The sequence below is a fragment of the Cololabis saira genome, chromosome 11 (genome assembly GCF_033807715.1).
Source record: "Cololabis saira isolate AMF1-May2022 chromosome 11, fColSai1.1, whole genome shotgun sequence".
Taxonomy (NCBI): Eukaryota; Metazoa; Chordata; class Actinopteri; order Beloniformes; family Belonidae; genus Cololabis; species Cololabis saira.
Genome location: NC_084597.1, coordinates 39401870 through 39423108, shown reverse-complemented (window position 1 = coordinate 39423108; position 21239 = coordinate 39401870). Strand labels below are relative to the sequence as shown.

Here is a 21239-nt window from a genome sequence, read left to right as displayed (position 1 = left end):
CTATGAAAAATATTGGGTTAACACCGGCAGTGATTCAATAAAGGTTCAAATAAATAAAAGATTCGAAAGATAAAATTTGCTTTTCCCATTACAACATCAATAAAGTTGCTAAAAAAAATTGGATCCAAAAATTCAGTAGAAATAAATCAAACCTATAAACAAACATAAAAAGGAAGCCTTGGCTCTAGTATGTGTTGGACAGATGCACCGTTGAACTTTTTACTTTATCAGTCTGTACATGTCTGCAAATTGTCACAAAACCTCTGAGTAATTTGCCATGACTTCGAATGATCTTCCGTGTTGAAAAGTCTTCATCAAAGCTGCTTTTCACTTAGGGATTTTACAGTCTGACTTCCTTGAACCCTGCTGGCATTCCTTGGATGGGAATGCCAATATAACCTATATGACATGTTCAGAAGTAGTCGGACCTCTGACCATTAAACCAACAGGGACTGTAAAGACATTTAATGCCAATACATTTAATGTAGAACTCGTCCCCCTTTTGCAGCTATAACATTTTTCACTATTCTTTGACGGCTTTCTATAAGATTTTTGATTGTTTCTGTAGGAATTTGTGCCTGTTCATCCTGTAGAGCATTCATGACGTCTGGCTCGCAGTCATCTGAAACATGTCATAGCTCTGAGCAGATCAATCAAAATGTCCCACACCAAACTCATCAAACCATGAGTTTGATGTCCTTTCTTTGTGCGCTGTGACACATACCTGTTGGATATAGAATGGCTTTCTGGAAAACTATTAGCTTTGTCCAAAATGTCTTCATAAGCATTGAGATTTCTCTTCACTGGAGACAAGAGGCCCAGCGAAAACCCCGAAAAACAGCCCTTAGTACTTGGTTTTATACACATGTGCCAATGGGTCTGATTGAAACACCTGAATTCAATAACTAGGTGTGACAAAATACATCTGTCAATATAGTGTAGGTTGAGTCCATAACATCTACTGGTATGTTCATGAACAAATCATCACCTGAATGTTGACTAGAGCTGGGTATCGATTCAAATGTCAAGAATCGATTCGATTCCGATTCTTAAGATTCAGAATCGATTATCACCATTTGATCCGATCCGATTGATTCGATATTGATTTGGGTTAGTGTTGCCTGGATTATATGACTGTAAAATAACTATTGAAATAATAATTTCACAATAATTATTGTGAAATAACTAAGAAATAAATAACTCAAATAGGCATTTCAATATCCATTTAAAGTGCAAAAAAAGAAAGAAATTGCAACAGCTCAAGCAGTAAACAAATTATTTTAGCTTGTCTGATTTATTCTGTCACCAGACACACAGCTGGACATGAAGCACCGGCATTTTTCAGGTATTTCATGACAAACCGTGTCCGATAACAGAGAAACCAAACAAGCTATAGTAAATATAGATAATATGAACTTCATTGAACTAATATAACATTTAGAAATTTAAGCTGAAATGTCAAGCATTTCAGCTAAAGAAAAGTTCATTTAGTTCAGGAGTTTTCAAAACTACTGGGACTACTGGGATTAAAGTTCACCAGGCAAAAATGTAATGATGAAAAAAAAATAAAAATTTAATCATAAAATTTTTTTTTTTTAAATCGATCTTTAGACATACAAATCGATTTTTAGGAATTAATATGAGAATCGATTTAGAATCAGAAAATCGATTTGTTTCAACACAGGCCTAATGTTGACGTCTTTTCTCCTCAGCTCACGCCGGCAGACAGCTCCTCCCTGTCGGACTACAGCAGCGAGCCTGCTCTCTACTTCTGACCAGTCCAAGCCGCTCAGCTGTACAGTAGCATCACAGCGTCGCCTCTGGTACCAGAACGCAGCTGGATCCCGGTGGGAGACCCAGAGCTGCGCTGCTTCCACCTTCACACTCCAGTCGAGTACAAGCACACCATTACGATGAAACGGGAAACAGTGTTATCAATTCTTTTTTTTTGTTTTGTTTGTTTGAGCTGATTTCCTGCCACATTACAATTACAGGCCAGGTTATCAAATGCATATCGGAGCAGAAATTTTTTTCACCAGGCACCTGGTGTCCAGTTTCCACCAGCTTCCTTTTAGATATAGCAACAAATCACAACTAAAAAGCAGCTGGGCTGTCTTTTCCCCCCTCGGACTGCGGACAGTTGATCTGTCAGCATCACTCCTTCCTCATCCTCACCATCAAGATATTTGGAAAACTCCTCTTCACTATTTTCAAGGACTTCACTGCATTCCTGTTCTTCCTGCTTGCTCCAAGTCTCAAATTCAACATTAGTTTTGTTATCTTTGGACAAAACGTTGAAGTGCAGCGGAGCTGAAAGGAAGCCACCAGTGTCCTTATGTCAGGTGTCAGCACGGTGATGGAGTTCAGTGTTAGCATGGAAACTTAGGACTTTCTCCAGAAATTCAAGACCTGGAGGACATTTCTGCTTCCACACAGTAGATCGATGGCAAATGTAACACAAAAATGCAAAAAAAAAAAAACACAAAAAAAGAAGGGGTGCCACATTTGTACGCTTTTTTTTTTCTCCCCATTTTGTTTTTGTACCTGCATGATTTTGTTTCAGTCAACATCTATGTTGGTTCTTTTACTCTTAAGCTTTGCCTTTTTTAGTTGGTGTTTTTTGGTGTATTGTACTCTGTTGAGGCTGCTGGCCGTTCGGTAGAGGCGTCCAATGACGAGCACGCTTCAACGCACTCCCCTACTTTTTCACATATGGAGGAAAACGTATGCACCCTGGGGAGGACATCTGTCAAGTAGCAACTCTCCTTTCTTATTAAATACTCGGGAAAAAGTGCCCTTCGCCAATAACGTCTGTATGTCCATATTTTTGGTGACAAAAAAAAAAAGAAGAAATCATCGCAATGTGGAATGTGTCTGTAAATCCTCTCATCAAGTTATCTGTCACATTTACGGAAAACTGACAGACCTCCTGAGAGGTTCTCTGGCTTCTTGTGTATTTATTTGTGGATTAAGTTGAAGTTTGCATGTCTGAAACGTGCTGACTATAAATATTGGCTGGTGTTGAAGGAACCAGAGGGTGCACATGCAGCCCCGCTGGACTGTTTTGTTTTTTTTTTGGGGGGGGGGGGATTCTCGGTCAGACCTCATGTACTTTGACATTCCACAGAGAGCAGCCCGTCCATGAAGGAATCTTAATACTCGGATCATTACGAAATGACATGTTTGTGCGAACAAATGCAAGATTATGTGTGCTTGGGAGATTTTATGGTTTTCTTTTATATTAAATTATATATATAAATAAATAATGCGAAATGCACCAACTTTCCAGACATTTTTCTTTTTTTTTTTTTTTTTTTTACTCGTGTTGCCAACTGATTAAAGTGTTGCTGCAATGGCACTACTCACATTCATTTTCTCACACTCCCAGGATCGTCTCTTCAGCCAGTATTGCTGTACAGGTTCCACCTTATGCTGAGAATTACAGTGGTTTTTTCTTGGTTCCATCAGTACTTTTTACTTTGATTTTCCTTCCAATCAGATGAAGTTTGTTTATCGCTCAAAGCTGGATTTTTGCTGTTTAATGAATTTAGGAGATATTTGTATTGTCAGGAGTCTTTGGGTGTTAAATGTCTTTTGCACTGTCATGCTTTCAGCTGCGTTTTGCACCTCATGAGAAGTTAACGTAGAGGCGATAGAGGAAACTTAAAATAACAGGAAATCTAGTTGAAGAGTTTTTGTTTTTAAGTGACAGCCTCTATTATTGACAACAGATGTAAAACCACTAACAGCTTTGTGAAGTTATTTTGGATTTGTGGCATTTATGCTTTTTTTTTTTTTTTTTTTTTTTTTTTTTTTACATGAATGGAGAAGATTTTGAAATGAAAGTTTTCAATGGTACATGGTGAGTGCACTGCCCATGTTTGTGTATTTTATTTCTTTTTGGCTTCAGTCTTGCTTCAAACACTCATGATTGTTGGCCTTGTCACTGTGACCACAAACTGCAGCACAAGTGTAGTTTCCCATGCAGGTCCAGCGCTTTGTCTGGGTCTTAAAGTAACTTAAAACATTTGTCTTGTAAAAAAGAGAGGAAAAAAACGGTTTTGATTTGTCACCATCTGATCTACAGGAGTAGACCAGATGGACAACTTTTAGATGACAACTGCTAATTTATTACAGGTTGCAAATACTCAACCCTTCTGCAGACTATTGGCAAATGCTGACTCTATTTTTGAAGTCTGACATTTCAATGATCATCTAATGGCAAGCAAAATCCCGTTCTGTTGGATTATTATCTGGTTGGCCGGGATTTTCATTTCAAATACTGTGCAAGTACCACATCAAAGTGATGGTACACCTTTACAAGGGAAACTATCCAATCCTGGTGGTTAGAAATTCAAATGAAATACCCCATTATCTTCCAATGCTGTTCAGACTTTTCCAATCAATCTGTATTGGATTCATATAATGTAGGTAAATATAAAGTGTCTGGCAAAATGTATTCCTTTTGGTATTCTGTGTGCAATAAAAACCATTGGATGTTCAAAGTTAAGAAAAACTAATATGGCATGCATTTGCAAAAAGTAACCAATGGCATATATTTAGACTTAAATCTTTTTAAAACGTGCAGTGTTCTTTACAGTTACTAAGCTCTGTGGCGCCCTCTAGCCACATTCATGTGCTGCAAAAAGTTGAAGTGGGATATCCACCCCATAAGTCCTGCGTGGACCTGCTGTGGAAGCTGGGCTCACAGTCACCTGTCACACCTGTGGATCCATCTGTGGTAACTGCTGCCTTTGTTGACCAAAACCCCAGAGAGGTTGTTGCCTCTTTGAGTGAAATGTTTTTGTGTGTGTAAAACTGAACCGAATGAACCAGATGGGCAGAGCGAATTGTGGGGGGTTGGGAGGGGGGGGACTCCACTGATTGTCTTAAATGACACCAGCAAGTATTTCTCCGAATGCCATTAGCAGAAACAGACTTGACTCAGTGCTTCTGACGTGTACATGCTTTCTGTTGCTGCACTGCTTCCCCATCGGCCCGCTCCTGCAGGGAGTGAGCAGTTTGCATTGGTAATGTTGTAGCAACTCTGTGGTAGAAGCTCCATCTTGTTCATTCTTTACTTTCATCTGTAAATCTACATTTGCAACAGATGTGCTTACTGTAAACTTGTCAACAACTTGGGAAAGTAAAAAAAAAAACTGATGTCATACTTGTACAAATGGGAGTTCAATAAATAGACTTGAACAAATGAAGTGCTGTGAATGAGTCACTGACCTCAATTAGGGCTGGGTATCGATTCAAATGTCAAGAATCCATTCGATTCCGATTCTTAATATTCAGAATTGATTATCATGATTCCAGTCGATCCGATTCGATATTGATTTGGCTTAATGTTATTTAAAATGTTTTTTGAGCTGTTGCTTGAATTATATGACTGTAAAATAACTAGTGAAATAATTTCACAATAATTGTTGTGAAATAACTAAGAAATAAATAACTCAAACAGGCCTTTCAATATCCATTTAAAGTGCAAAAAAAGAAATTGCAACAGTTCATGCAGTAAACAAATCATTTTAGCTTATTTAATTTATTCTGTCACCACGCACACATATTGCCATGAAGCACCTGGCATTTTTCAGAAGTGTCATGACAAACTGTGTGTCCGACTACTGGGATTAAAGTTCACCTGGCGAAAATGGAGGGAAAAAAAAAAAATCGATCTTTAGACATAAGAATCGATTTTTAGGAATTAATATGAGAATCGATTTAGAATCGGAAAATCGATTTTTTCAACACAGGCCTAACCTCAATAGTTAATTTTTTCATTTCAAAGTCATGAAAGTATCACAAATGAATAAAACATTTATTGAATTTAAGAATATACAAGACAATAATGGACAACGATGCTGTAGAAGTGCATATGAGTGTAGCACTGTGCACACAGTTCATTTGTGAACATTCATTTCATTGCTGGTAGTGCTCTCTTCTCCGAGGCTCTGTGGCTTTACTGAGGTTTCCTGCCTCCTGTTTCAAGACACTGAGAAGAGACTGGGAACTCTCCAAGATCTGTAGAAGAAAAAAAAAAAAAAAGTTAGTACAAACAAAAGTGACCCTGACATGTAAACTTTATTATTATTAAAGAGGCGCCACAGCTCTGACCTCGTTTTGTTTTTAATTATCTTAAATGAGAGAAGTTTAGGAGGATGTTTGTAGAGATTAGTTTGAGAACACAGGGAGTACAGCATGAGTGTGCCAGGAACATGCTTGGATCTAATTTTCAGGATCTACTGTATTAAATCACAACAATGTAACGTTACCTCCCTCAACCTCGAAGGAAATTCTACAGCTTTAAGTTAAATGGTCTGCCAGAGTAAAAAACATCTGTTTTGATTTCATTTGAGGGGTTTTTTGCAGTGGAAATGGACACATTCATAAACCAGTTATACTGAGAACTGAAGAAAAGAGCACATTTTTTAATATAAGCGTTGTGTGGAGCAATGGCTTCAATATCTGTTCAGAGATGTGTGTGGATGACAACCAAATTTAAAGTTATGGGAGCTGTTCAGATAGCCAAAAGAAAATCAGATATGGGCAAAAAAAAAAATGAAAAAATTTCATCTGGGTCACTTCTGCCTGCAGTGTGAACGTAGGCTTAGCGTTGGAATGGTTAATTTTTTCCCCCTTTCTTTCTCCATCATGATCTACTCAAGTCATTTAATGACAGGTGATCATTTAATTTAAATTATGATTAATAACAATCTGAATGTCTTGTCTTTCTGAAGGTTTTTCAGGATATCAGTCCAGAACCTCTTTTTCTCATTTAAAGAGAACTGTAAGGGAGAAAAGGAGGTCCTTTGAATAATATATACTTTTAATGTCATTTAGCTAAAATAATTAAGGGTGTAGAGAATATACCTTTGTGTATGCAGCCTCCGTCTCTGCAATGGTGCGGTCAAAGGTGGCGCGGGCAGCGAGTCTTTGTTCCAAGCTTTTATTGACTCTGCTCAGCTTCTCTGAGAGGACATGGATGTCGTGCTCCAGTCGCTCCCTCTCCTCCTCCTCCTGCTTTATCTGGCTGTTCAGCTCATCACGCTTGGAGCACAGGTCCTCAATACCTGAACGATAACAAAAGAACCACTCATTACAAAAGAGTGTCTCTGGATCCACCAAAGACAGGTGATCCATTGAATGTATCATGACCAGGGTTATAATAGTTTTGAATTTTTCATTTTAGTTTAGTTTTATTTCGTTTTGACTTTTTCTCCTTCAATTCAGTTAGTTTTAATTCGTTTTTAGTGTGGGTTTGCAAATTTTTATTAGTTTTAATATTTTCAAAAATGCTTAGTTTTAGTTTAGTTTTTATTAGTTTTAGTTTTAGTTTTAGTTTTGACGTCACGGACCGTGATGCGTTCAGGTGCCGTAGCTGCCAGTTGGAGATAAACGGCCAGAGCGGAATAAATTGATCATACCAAGAGGCTTATATTGACAGGGACGAAAACTTATTAAAAAAAATGATATCTATAATTTCAGTTCGTTTTAGTTAGTTTTCTAAACACCCAATATAGTTTCAGTTAGTTATCGTTTTTGTCTTTTAATTTTCGTTTTTATTTAGTTCAGTTAACAAAATTGTTTTTTCAATTTTAGTTTTTGTTATTTCGTTCGTTCTCGTGAACGATAATAACTCTGATCATGACAGCATTGTTACTAAAAACAAACTCAAGTTGGTATATTTCTGCCGTTTTTGATGAAATGTAAAGCCCCAACTATGTTGAAGTTGATTGAAGTTTGCGGATGATAGCGTCATTGTGAGTCTGTTGAACAGCACTGATAACTCCCATGGCCCTGTGGTTGATTACTTTCTTAAGTGGTGCCAGGATTCTTTTTTTATCTCTTAATGTATCAAAGTATGAAATGTATCAAAGACAAAGGACATGTGTATTGATTTTAGACGTTCTCATTCCTCTCCGGATAGGACAGTGATTGACGGACAAGATGTAGAAATTCTAGAGTCCTATAAGTATCTGGGAACTATAATAGACAATAAGCTGACATTTGCGAGTAACACCAACTTCATTTATAAGAAAAGTCAGCAGCGTCTGTACTGTCTTAGAAAACTGTCCAAATTCCATATTGATTCATCCTTGATGTCCATGTTTTATCGCTCTTTCATTGAATCTGTATTAACTTTTTCTTTCATTTGTTGGTTTTCATCACTTAGGGTAAAGCAGAAAACTGTTCTTACCAAGGTGGTTCATGTCTGTAGTAAAATAATTGGCTCTGCTCAGGTGACTCTACAGGACCTGTAGAACAAACAGCTGTATAGGAAAGCAAAAACTATCCTATCGGACTGTTCCATCCTCTACACCAAGAGTTTCAGTTTCTCTCATCGGGTACATTGCTCAGACTTCCACTTGTCAAAACCAACAGATATAAACATTCTTTTGTACCTTCTGCATCTCCTTCTCAATTCTATGAGGAAAAGGTAGCTGTTGTGGTGCTTGGATTTTTAGATTTAAACTCGTTGTCCTTTTTTTACTATGTGTATTAGTGTATATATTGCTGCAAAATTAATTGCCCCATTGGGGACAAATAAATTATTGATTGATTGATTGATAAACTAAAAACAATAAAATGAAAAAATAACAATCAAAATAAGGTGTAATGTACCACAAGTTTTGATAAGTGTACATTTCTAAATGATTTAAGCCAATCAGAAAGTAGAACTCAGCTTAAAAAAGGCTAGTTAATCTTTGACAGAGACGAGAAACAGCTTAAACAACACGTGACTTGTGACACATGTTAAATCAAGCAGCTTGAGCTCTACTGCTATTTCTAATGTTTTACAAAGACTAAGAGGGGTTATTGAAGATATAAATAATCAGGACAGTTCTTTGCTCGGTACGAAAGTTTAGAGCAACCAGATTATGAACTCATTTAAAAAAAAAAAAAAAGGTGAACAAAGAGGATTTTAAGTAAAATAAAGAAAAAAAAGAAGCATCACAAATTGACCACACAGTCACTGAATACAAGTTTAGAAAATACTAGGTTTTCCCTTGGAGCTTTGGTGAACACTAAAAATAGGTACTGTACATACATAATTCACAATCTACACACATTGCCAAATGTATTGTAATTGCTAAACTTTATGTAACAGACTAGAGGAGTCGAGGGAGATTTGTAATAATTTGACCGACAAACCACCGCAGGAACTGCCACCGAAAAGTACTCCTAAGTATCAGAGTATTTCCATGGACTAACAGTGAGTGAGACTAGTTGTTGGCAGGTAAAGCACTCACATTTGACCAGCTCGTTGTTGTAGGTCTGCAGCGCTGCAGCTTGTTGTGTCATCTTTATAAAGCTTCTTCACCAGGGCTAACTGGCCATCGGTCCTTCCCAGCAGAACAGAACCGGCACGGCGCCTCCCTAAATCCTTTAGCAGAAGTGTTGGTTCATGCTGGGTCACCGCCACCGGCCGGTCACTCTTTAATGCAATTCGCAGTTCACAGTTTACACACGAGCTACCGCCAATGAAGGAGTTCGCGCTCTAAATCCCGCGTCTACTATCGCGAGATTTTATTCATGGTTTCTTTTTTTCTTTTTTCTTTTTTTTCCCTTGTCTGCATATAATGGTTAAGAACCTAACACACACACACACACATATATATATATATATATATATATATATATATATATATATATATATATATATATATATATATATATATAAAATGATGCGTTCAGGATCCTCCTTAAGCTTCCAAGATGGACAAGTGCAAGCACTTTATATTTGTTAATTGTTATGTACCCACCTTTTCAATTTCAATTCAATTACATTTTATTTTATTTATATAGAGTCTAATACAACAGAAGTTGTCTAGACGCTTTCCAGAGACCCAGAACATGACCCCCAAGCAATTATTACATAAACAGTGGCAAGAAAAACTCCCCTTTAGGAGGAAAGAAACCTTGAGCAGGACCTGGATCATAAGGGGGGACCCTCCTGCCGAAGGCCGGACTGGGGAAGTCGGGGACGTCAGCAGCACACAGCACCTTCCATGCTCTGCGTAGGAATTTTATGTTTAAATGTATGTGTCGACTCCATGAGTCAGAAAATTGTCTAATAACTGCACTCACTAACATCAAACGGATGATACAAGGTATCTGGACTATGGAAACATTTGAACAGATGTTTGCATGTATTTTAATGTGTGACCTTTAATCTTTATGTATTTTATATGGAACCTTTTGAGTCTGTAATAAATTATTCATTCATTCATTCATTCATTCATTCATTCATTCATTCATTCATTCTTATACACTCACGTTGGTCGTAAAGGCCACCTTTTTATTTCACTAAGTTAATTTCCATAAAGGTCAATCTATATAAAATCAAACAGTTTAAAATTAGGTTATAATTTCACAGTTATCATGTTTTCAAATTAAATGAGCAGGAGCTTTCACTACAGTTTAAACTTTAAATGTATGATGAAACGCATCATCCATCGTATCAAGGATGCCTTATGGTTTCCATGACAACTTGAGCACGCTTCTTCTGGTGAATATTTGGTTGCATGGCGCCATCTGCTGGCACAAAAACTAAACATCTTCTGTCTATTGAATTTAAATCCTCCTGAAAGGTGAAGCACCTCAACAGGGACCACCAAAGATTAGAAAAGTTGTGCAACTCAAGAAACATCTCACACTAAGATTCAATGAAATTATTATTCATTTGTCTATTAATTTATTTGGGGTAGGGATTTAATCAATTACAGTATATAATATCAATGAAAAATATAATATAAAACAATAAAAATGAAATCGAGCAGCATCATTCATGCTTTCAAGTCCCATTTCAGGTTGGCAACTTGCTCAAAGAAATTTGTAAAATTCTATATGAGTTAAATATTTCATGATGTCATATAAGATAGATAAGAATGAATAGTCAGACTATGTGAAAAATGTACTGATACAACTCGAGATATTTTTTTCTCATGTAATAATATAGTAATCTGATTAGTATAGTAATATTAAAAGGCATTTTCCTGCCTATTAACCAACGTTTTTGATGAACAGTTATTGTTAAATTAACATTTTCTAAAATATACCCTTGAGCTCATGATTGGTATTTTCTGGTTAGCTTTGTTCCTCTTATCTTCTAAAGAGAGATTTATCAGCACTAATGTTGAGGTGGTACTACCGTTACCATTAGCAGAAGAGGTTACCTGTCAAGTTTTTGGTAGGTCCACTTGATGGGACTGTCCAGTGAGTTTAAAAAACATGATTTTAGTTTGTTATTTGGACCACTGGTTCACTTGGAGCAGGCTCATCTGTTTTTTTGTTTTTTAAGCACCTGCTGCATATTTTGTGCAAAGACTAGAGTTGAGATTATTAAATCAGACTTGTGGGTAAGTAAGCAGCTTGGGGAGAGTGTGCCCTCTTTATGGCATGTCTGCAGTCAGACATCCAGTGTTCCTGTAGCTTGTACAGCTTTAATGGGGTTTGAACAGCTGAAGATATTTCACCTTTACATGATTTTAGCATCAGCATGAACTTGAACTGGAAATGCTGACTTTAAATGTTCATTTTGTAAAGATGAAATGAAACAACAGGATTATAAACAAATCTAATTGGTAAACATTGGATGTGTTCCAGCTACTCTCAAACATGCTGTTTTACAGCCTCCTATCAAAAAAAAATGTAGATCCCTCTGTGCTATCTAACTTCAGGTCCGTCTCTAAACCGCCCTTTTCGTCTAACGTTTTAGAAAAGGTGGTTTTTATTCAGATCCAATCATTCCTGGTGGCCAATGACATCTCTGAAAAGTTCCATTCTGGCTTCAAGCCATTCAATAGCACAGAGAGAACACTGCTGAGAGTTATTAATGACATAATGGTAACTATTGACTCAGGAAACCCTGCTATGCTGGTGCTCCTAGATTTGACAGCTGCTCTGGAATAACCTTCCGTTTATAGTTTGATTTGCATAATCACTTGACGTTTTTAAATCAGCTTTAAAAACACACTTTTTCTCCCTGGCTTTTGATTTAGTTTTAGTGGATTTAGGCAAAGTTTTATTTCAAACATATTCTAACTTTTTCTTTTTTTATTCTTATTTTTTCTCATTTATTCTTATTATTCCACTATATTCTTGTATTTTGTAGTCATCTTTTTCTATTTATTTTATCTTTGTAATATATGCATTTTATTCAGCTGTTTTTAACTGTACAGCACTTTGGTCCACCTCGGTTGTTTTAAACTGTGCTCTACAAATAAAGTTTGCGTTTAGTTGACTTGAGTAAGGGTAAGCCTCAGCCGAGGCCCTCAAAAACCAGTGAGCATTTTGATATTTCTGCTAACTCGAAACTTGTGCCTAAATTTTTCTGAATATGCTCCAGACACCATCTTCCTATACTCTTTGAAAAGTTGGGTAAAATGAGAGTGGGGATATTCATGGAAAACCTTCCTTTTTCAGTATTTTTGCCTGACAAAGCCAAAGAGGCCTTTTCTGCTTTGTATTTGATTGACAACAAGAATTATGGAAAAGTAAAAGCTGCTGTTTTCTACCCGATTAATAAGTCCCAGCTGGTTAATCAACGTAACTTTAGAAACCACAGAAATAAACAAGTTTTAGAGTCAACTCTTTTTAAATCAATGGCAGATTGTGTTTGGAGTTGAGTCATTCCCAGGTAAAAAGGGGCCTCTGATGCAGCAGTTGTGATTGTTTTGGCACTTAAAGAAAATGGTACTATAGGAAGGCTTCCTGGCATCCAGAAGGGAACTGCATCTGCACCACAGAATTCAAGCTTTTCACCTGTAGAGCAGAGTAAAAGATGTGCAATTGTTCTCTGGGAAGAGGACACTGGAAAAAGGAATGCCATGTGTTGAAAGCCAAGACAACCTTTTTTAAGGGGTCTGTTCAGTAGAACCTGATGTTCTTGCGGCATGTGATTTCTCTACTGAAAGAGTTGAAGCTTTCCCTGCTGTGCAGCTGCACACCAAGTCCAGCCCTGTTCCTGCAGTTCCTGTAGTTCCTGAGCTGAGTCCATTGGAGTTTCATCTTGTTGTTTCATGTTATAGCCAAAGTGTTTCTACAGAGTTTGTATATTTGGTGGAACATAATTGTGATGTCGCGTAAACATTCTTGGAGATTAAAGTTTTGTTTCCACTGAGCAGTTCAGTCCAGGCCAGTACAATTAAGTACACTATTATGTGTGTTTTCATTATAAAAAAGGGTCCCGTACAACCAAACTGCACCATTTCTAGACCACCTTCAGTTGTAGGTGTCACGGTGTGGGCTGAGTAGGACCCAGATGCAGGAGAGATGAGGAGGCAGGAGTACCAGAAAATGGGTTTATTTTAACTTATTTTAATGGGCATAGCAGCTGGGCCTCCTTCAACTCCAGGTCAGTCCAGAGGCGTTCACGTCGGGGCATGCAAGGGTCCCTCGTGTGGCTCATCTGGGGCTCTGAACGTTTGGGGGTCACTCGTTGCAGCGCTGCAGACTATGGTTGCCATTTCAAGGCAACCAGACGCTTCTGGTTAAGATAATGATTAAGATTCTGGCAAGATAATGGAGAAGGCCGACCCATAGCTAGTAGCTCTGCATGCTAAAATAGGAGCTGTCGCCTTCTTCTTAGCTCACATAGAAGTCCATGGGACCGTGGACAGGTCCACGGTAGAAGAGATCTTGGAAGCAAGAGAGGAGGAAAAAAATAAATAAAAAAAAATAGCCGAGCCCGGGCTGCCCTAAATTAACAACGGCCCCTCCTGCGTTTTGGGGTCCATGCCCAATGAGGGGGCTATTCCTTATCACCAAGGGCCGTAAATGCAAAGCCTGTCGGTACTTTGAGTCATTATGGAGGTTCCTTTGTTTTCGCACCATGCGGTTGGCTGTAAGAAATCACGGCTGGCCTCAAAGTTAGGCCTCGGAGTTAGGCCTCAGAATTGAAATCAAGTCTTTCCATGTTCAACACAGGACTATGGCCCAACACCATTAAGTCTGGAGTTAAAGCATTGTCCAAATTCATCTCATTTTTTGGGATTCCAAAGGTTAGTCAGAGTGATCAGGGGACAAGATTTACATCAAAAATGTTTGCGGAGATTTTGAACTTGTTTCTTACCCTTCCTATCCTTATCATCATAAGAGTGAGAGGACTTTGGTTGAATCAGACCTTGAAATCTCTGCTGCCCTGGCTTATGCATGCAGCCCGAGAAGTCTCTCACTGTAAAATCAGATAGCTGTCATGAATTGTATGAATAAGTTACCAGTACTAATATGTACTACTTAATAGGTTGTATGAAATACATTGCCATTACAATTGCATGGCAAGAATGTACATTTTACTGTTTATTCTGAGTGTATTTTACATGGACTCATTTACTATCAATAACTAATTTAATTTTAAATGAACTTGGCACAGATTAAGTCATTGTCACTACAGGGTTGAAGTTATTGTCACGTGCTAAGAGCTTTTTTTTTCACTTAAACTAAAACCAATGAGATATCGGCATGTGCACTAGAAGCCAGACATCGCTGACATCTTCCTGGAGGTCTCGTCCTGTAAGTAATCAAATAACCTACATTTGTGTGAAAATGTGATTGTTTTAAGTCCGTTATAGCGCCAGCTATCATTTGTTACATACTACTTTATTATTATTATTAATAATAATAATAATAATAATAATAATAATAATAATAATAATAACAATACAATTTATTTATAGAGCGCTTTTAAAAGATCTCAAAGACGCTTCACAGATACAAAGATAAAACATCAAGGTCAAGAAAATTTAAATTAAAAACAACAGGATAAAAAAGATAAGAGATAAAAGATAAGATAAAGGATAAGAAATAAATCACACATTAAAAGCTGTTATGTTCTTTACTAACACCTTTATTTTCCCCCAGTGACAGGTAATATAACTAATTACTATTTAGACCTGAGTCACTCAGCCCGGCAGAAATAGGTTTTTTTTTTTCCTGATTGACGTTCTTTGGTAAAGTAATGACAGAAAAACATTACAGATCTGAATCAACATAAATAACTGGTACATGTGCTACTGTGCTCTTTAACAGCCTCACTCCACTCCTTTTCACTGTCTCTCAACATCCTCTCCTTATGAGGCATAAAATAAAACAAAAATCTGAAGCACATGAAACATCCGCCCACGCACGCACGCATGCACGGGGGGGGGGGGGGGGGAGTGACGTATGAAGCAGCGCTCAACTGCTTCATACGTCACTCGAACGTCAGTAGTCACGTGACCGATTCACTGACCAGAGAGCCACATGAGTGAAAATGATTTACAGTACAAGACTTTATTGTTTAACTAAATATTCAAAGTTAAATGAAGTAAGATAAGATAAGATAAGATATTCCTTTATTACTCCCTCAATGGGGAAACTAACGTTTTAGCAGCAGTACACAACACACACACACACACACACACACACACACACACACACACACACACACACACACACACACACACACACACACACACACACACACACGCATGTGGGGAAGGGAGTAAAAGGTAAAAAAGTAAAGATCTATATAATTACAAAATATTGACAGTATATACATTGCAGTGGAGATAAAAAAATATAAGATAAAAAAAATAGTACTGTTAAGTACTGTTTATGCTGTTCTGCCACTGGCCTTTGAAAATCTTTGACATATTTGAACTTTTTTACGTTTATTTAAAACTGATTTTTTTTTTATTGATTTACTGACTCTTTTTTTTTTATTGTCAGCCTAATGGATCTGTCCGGTCCAACATTCTGGACCGGACAGATCTAATAGGCTGAAAAAACAGCTGAAAAACACAGCAGTCCGGTGACACTTCTAAGGGACTCTGCAGGTGACTACTGAAACATAAATACCCCTTTTCCACTAAACCGGTTCCAGGGCTGGTTCTGGGCCAGTGCTGAGTTTGGAACCAGGCTTTCTGTTTCCACTGACAAAGAACTGGTTCTGGGCAGAAAAAGTAGTTCCAAGGTTGCACCAACTGTTTGTGTGTTGCATATTTTTACATTTACTTGCACTGCATTTACAGTATGTAACAATTATAGTGATTTGGCAGGCATTTTTGTGATTTCGATGTAGCTCTTACAAAGTAGACCTTCACTACATGATTAAAAAATGTTTTATAGAATGTTATTATTATCTGTAACATGACCTTTATTTACTGTTGTATTAAAAGGGATTTTAGTGTAGTTTGCATGCTTTTATAAAGTAAATCTGACTGCTCTTACAATAAATGGAACTAAAACATCTCAGTACTTACTTCAACAATAGCACTCATAAGGCAAATTTGCAAGTACTTTGTACTGGTTCGGCTTAGTTACAGTAACTTTGATATAAGTGTGTTTTACTTTTAAAGCATTAGTTGCTAAAACACAAATACCCTAGTCCAGTGTACTTCAAGCAAGGTTAACTAATCGGATTTTACATGGGCGTTATTGGGTTTATCCCAAATAATTTAGTGTTTGGTCACATGACACATTATTCTTTAGCTGTCTTGTAGGATGAGTGGAAAAGGCCTGGCTGAGGATGACAAAAGCTTCAGAAGGAAATTGTATGAGGCTGGAAAATGGGCAAACGTAAGCCTGGAGGAAAGAATTGTTTGATCGTAAGGCGGAGTAATTTTTGTTTAATCTAGGCGATCAGGTGTAGTCAACTCTTTTTTGAATCAGCATTCTTTTCCAAACTTGTGTTTCAGGTTCATACTCCCTTGTTTTTCAGGTTTTCAGATACTGTATGTAGTGTCCACTCCCAATTGTAGGAGAAAAAAACGTAGCTTTTTCACGTTAACCTGTTACGGCGCCACTACACTCACCTTCTAGTTCTCCGGGGGAAGTGAAACCAGTGGGGGTTGCAGCTGAATTAGAGAGGACAACCCCTTGTCTCACTGGCGGCTGATGAGGCTGAAGATGCATGTACATCTGAGTACTGCATTTTACAGGGTAAATAATAACTTGTATGCAATATTGGGACACTCGTCTGCCTGCAGAAGGGAACAGTTGAGGATGTTCTTACTTTATTTCCCTTCATTATTTCAATTCAATTCAATTCAATTTTATTTATATAGCGTCTAATACAACAGAGTTGTCTCTAGACGCTTTCCAGAGACCCATACCCAGAACATGACCCCCGAGCAGTTATTACATAAACAATGGCAGGTAAAAACTCCCCTAGTGGGAGAAAAACCTTAAGCCAAACAGTGGCAAGGAAAAACTCCCCTTTAGGAGGGAAGAAACCTTGAGCAGGACCAGGCTCATCAGGGGGGACCCTCCTGCCGAGGGCCAGACTGGTGGGTCAGGGACGGCAACAGCACAGCAGGCAGGTGGAAGCAGCAACGGGATGACCGGGGGTGGGGACCGCAGGCCAGCACGCAGCTCCCGAAGCTCCGGCCCAATCAGCAAGTCCCAGGTTGGGGTGCAGGGTCGGGGAAAGACTTGTGCTCCGTAATGCAAGCTACAAGCCACCCACGACCACCTGCAGGTTCCGGTGTCCGGCAAAGGATGCTGCAACATGGACAAAAGAAAGAAAAGGGAGGAGAAGGGGGGGCCAGCACAAGAAACCACAGGAGCGACTCTGACACACTAAAGTTTACACTACCTAGAGATTTACCAACACCAGCTAGAGGTTTACTAAACCCTAACTATAGGCTTTACTAAACAGAAATGTTTTAAGTTTAGTTTTAAAGGTGGAGGTGGTGTCAGCCCCCTTAACCCAGATTGGAAGTTATTATTAGTCATTATTTCCAGACACTCCCTCTGTTACTCATTCAATTGGAGATGATATTGATATGGTAGATGCTAAACCTGTTCAGCAGCACTTTTCATTTTAATAACTTTAAATATGAATGAGTTAATGCAGTCACAAAATGGGATTTTTCAGGGTTATTATCTTTTTTAATCAATTCATCTTTGGTGCATTTTATTAAATTCTATGGTACAAAAATATATGTATCCATGTAATATAATCTTTTAAAAACAAGTATTAGACAATTATAAAACAAGTTATACCGTATTATGACATGGGGACTTAAACAAACTTACTAGCGGAAGACAATATTTGCCCATAATTTGAGTCCAAATGATTTCACCACGTGGAATAACAGGACCCTCACAGTTAATGGGAAGTCTTTTTTCCTTTTTCTGATCAAACCAGCTGTGGGGAAATCCACAATTGTACAATTTCCCACCCTTTACAGAAACTTGTTTGGTGTTTAAAGTTGTTTAAAAATGTTTAAAATGTCATTGCAAATTTTTATTCATCATTACGCCGACTACAAAAAACCCATAGATTGCATTGAAGTGCCTGAGAGGAGATTTTTAACCTGACTGAAATCACCCCAAAAGGGGAGGGACCTGATGGCATGGCTTTATACTGATTTGAAAATTACACAAAGAGGAAGCTCAAACTGTCAAATCTATCACAACGACTGTAACATACAGTAGTGTTGTTTGGAGCCAATGTTGATGTATTTGAAGTGGACTTAAGTGCCCTTGGCGTTGTACCTTATAACTGAAACTCAGGTATTTAAATTTTCTATTGTAATCAAGGTATCAGGGCTGGACAACCGATAGTGGCACGTCTACCACACTCAATGATCAAAATCTAAGGAGATTTAGCACACTGAAAGGTCCCTTTAAAGGAGACCTATTATGGCATTTAATGTATATTTTAAACAGGCCTTGAATGTCTTAAAAACAATCTAAAGCTTGTTTTTTCTACATAAATCATAAATCCAGCCTGTGGGCCCTGTCACTAGTTTTACCGCTTCTAACCCCTTTTTCTGTGCTCCATTCTAAGGGAAGGGGGGGGGTATGATAATGAGGCTCTGTGCTGATTGGCTCCCTGAATGACGTGTAGCAGGGGAGGAGAATAAACCTCGCTCCGCCAGAGCAGCCCGAGCCTGTAAATAAGGCACAACACTGAATTTTCACAAATGGCAACTTTATTGTTAAAAATATAAAATATGAGTTGTATATAAATAACATTTATGCACTATTTCAGCCGGATCTGCCCGGCGGATGCTGAACGCTGGCCCCGGAACCACGCCGGGCGCCCGGCGTGGCTCCGTGGCGCATCGCCCGTTACCGGTGATCAAACCGACAGATTTCGCTGAAAGTCTCGGAGGGTGAAGCTGGTCCAGCCTGGGACGTAACCCAGAAATCCCTGCTCCCAAAGCGGCTGGGAACCTGGACAATTTAGTCGGACGGACCGCGCTTTGGGAACCAGGAAGTAGGCTGGAGCAGCGCGCATCACCGCGGCTTTAACCGGGGAATCTGACCGGTTCCGACCGGCCGGGACCGCAGGAACCCGCCTGGACTGGTAGCAGGGACTCCCGGGGACCGACCAGCGGAATTTCAGCCGGATCTGCCCGGCGGATGCTGCGCGACGGGCGCTGCAACCCCACGGCGGGCGCACAGATCGGCTCCGGGGCGCATCCTATGCGCATCGTCTGTTACCGGTGATCAAACCGACAGATTTGGCTGAAAATCTCGGAGGGTGAAGCTGGTCCGACCTGGGGCGGACCCCCACGGACCCAGCTCCCAAACCACCCGGGAACCTGGATGATTTAACCCGGATCCGCTCCGCCACGGCGCCGCGTCCGACTGGCTCAAGGAAGCACCGCTCCAGCAGCGGAGAGAGCTGGTTGTGGGCGTGGTTTCAGCAGCGGAGGCTGAACCTCTGGAAATCTGCTCCCGTCGTTACGTAACGACGGGAGCAGATTTTAATCGGCTCAAAAAAAACCACGTGACACTGGGGGATTCTGTCCGGCGGGGGTCAGAGAGCTTGCAGAAATTCATGGTATTTTGTCTCCCCTGTGCTGGCAGGGTGAGGGGAGACCACTTTATATATGTTAAAACAAGAAAAAACGTGATTTTCATAATAGGTCCCCTTTAAGTTAAAAAAAACCCCTAATAATTCAGGTTTCAAATGTCTCTTTGGAGGTTAAAAGGCATCTTGTATCATATATTGGCCTTTAACGTTTCAAATCTCACGAAATCCGTACATTGAAGACAGGATTAAAAATCTCAGGTCTTAAAACTGTATCTCCTGCAGCAACTTCTTATCAGAATCATAGTAGGTGACTAAGCTTTATGTCTTGTAGCTCAGCACAAAAACCGTAATTAGCTAGAAATCAAAGAAAGTTCCTGCATCAAATGGCAGAACCTTGTCATTGAGGTTTTGGAGAGAAATTGGAAAACCAAAATTTTTCAGAACCAATATTTTTGCTTCATCTGTCAAGTGGGGGTTGCTATAGGGTGCCAAGTTCATCACACTTGGAGTGTAAGGGCCTTGACTCAAAGGAGGATTCAAAATGCACAACTCCAGGAACAAGAAGAGTATTTATTCAAAAAACGAGCAAAAAGGTAATAGCAACAGAAAACATTCTTGACGAGGAAAAACAAAGGCTGACCAAAAAGCGCTCTCTGGGAGGATCAATCTATCACAACTTCAAGTACAATATAAATCTGGCGACGTGACAACACTATTTATACATGAGGTAGGGGAACACAGGTGGAGCCAATCAGGGGTGGGGTTGACAATCACAGTGGAGGGAAAATCACACAAAGGGTGGAAGTCAGGATCTGAAACGAGAGGGAGAAGGTGAGTATCAAAATAAAACAGGAAGTACATGATGAGACTGGACATAAGCACACAATACCACAAGGACTAAACATGAAATGAACACAGACGTGACATAAAACATGAAACACTAAACCTGAACATGACTGACATAAACACATTTGGCGAGACACAACATGGAGGAACTTTAATTTGTGGCTTTTGAGGCCCCATAAAGGCTGAAATAAAGTTTTGGAAATTTGCACAAGTTAAAATGTTCACTATCACGTGTACAATGATGATGCCCTCATACATTAGTAATTGAAATACCTGAGACACATTATTAAGGTACTCAGAAAGGATACCCAATGTCCACTTTGACTACTTAAAAACTCAGTCAAAGATATGTGAAATGTATTTTGTTCAATGGTGTCAACTTCATGTACCCAAGGTTGATTTTTGGAAAGAGAATTATTTATAAATATAATATAATTGATGTGATTGTGAAGTAGATCTAAACACTATTTTGTTACAAAAAAAAAGGTCAGCTGAAATACCCTGAATCTAATGTTGAGGTATTCAGAATGAACACCCAAGTACATGTATAATTTTTACCTCTTGATGACTGATACATGGAATGATACACAGAAATTACTCGTTCTATTGAAAGTTTTCATTATATATTGAAATT

The 21239-nt window shown here is 38.8% G+C and overlaps 2 protein-coding genes across 2 annotated transcripts in view; one reads left to right on the top strand and one right to left on the bottom strand.

The window, feature by feature from the left end:
- Window positions 1-5213, top strand: part of tprn (taperin) — a 33583-nt gene extending 28370 nt beyond the window's left edge. Inside the window, exon 4 of the mRNA XM_061734485.1 lies at window positions 1713-5213. Coding sequence (XP_061590469.1) covers window positions 1713-1775 — 63 coding nt within the window. The 3' untranslated portion in view covers window positions 1776-5213. The remainder of the gene's footprint in view (window positions 1-1712) is intronic.
- A 597-nt stretch (window positions 5214-5810) lies between these two features.
- ssna1 (Sjogren syndrome nuclear autoantigen 1) lies at window positions 5811-9491 on the bottom strand. Its single transcript, XM_061734486.1, has 3 exons — window positions 9258-9491; window positions 6877-7076; window positions 5811-6027 (listed from the first exon to the last, which is right to left on the bottom strand). Exons 1-3 carry the CDS (start codon window positions 9307-9309, stop codon window positions 5926-5928), a joined length of 354 nt encoding a protein of 117 aa, XP_061590470.1. The 5' UTR covers window positions 9310-9491; the 3' UTR covers window positions 5811-5925.
- Window positions 9492-21239: the final 11748 nt, after the last annotated feature.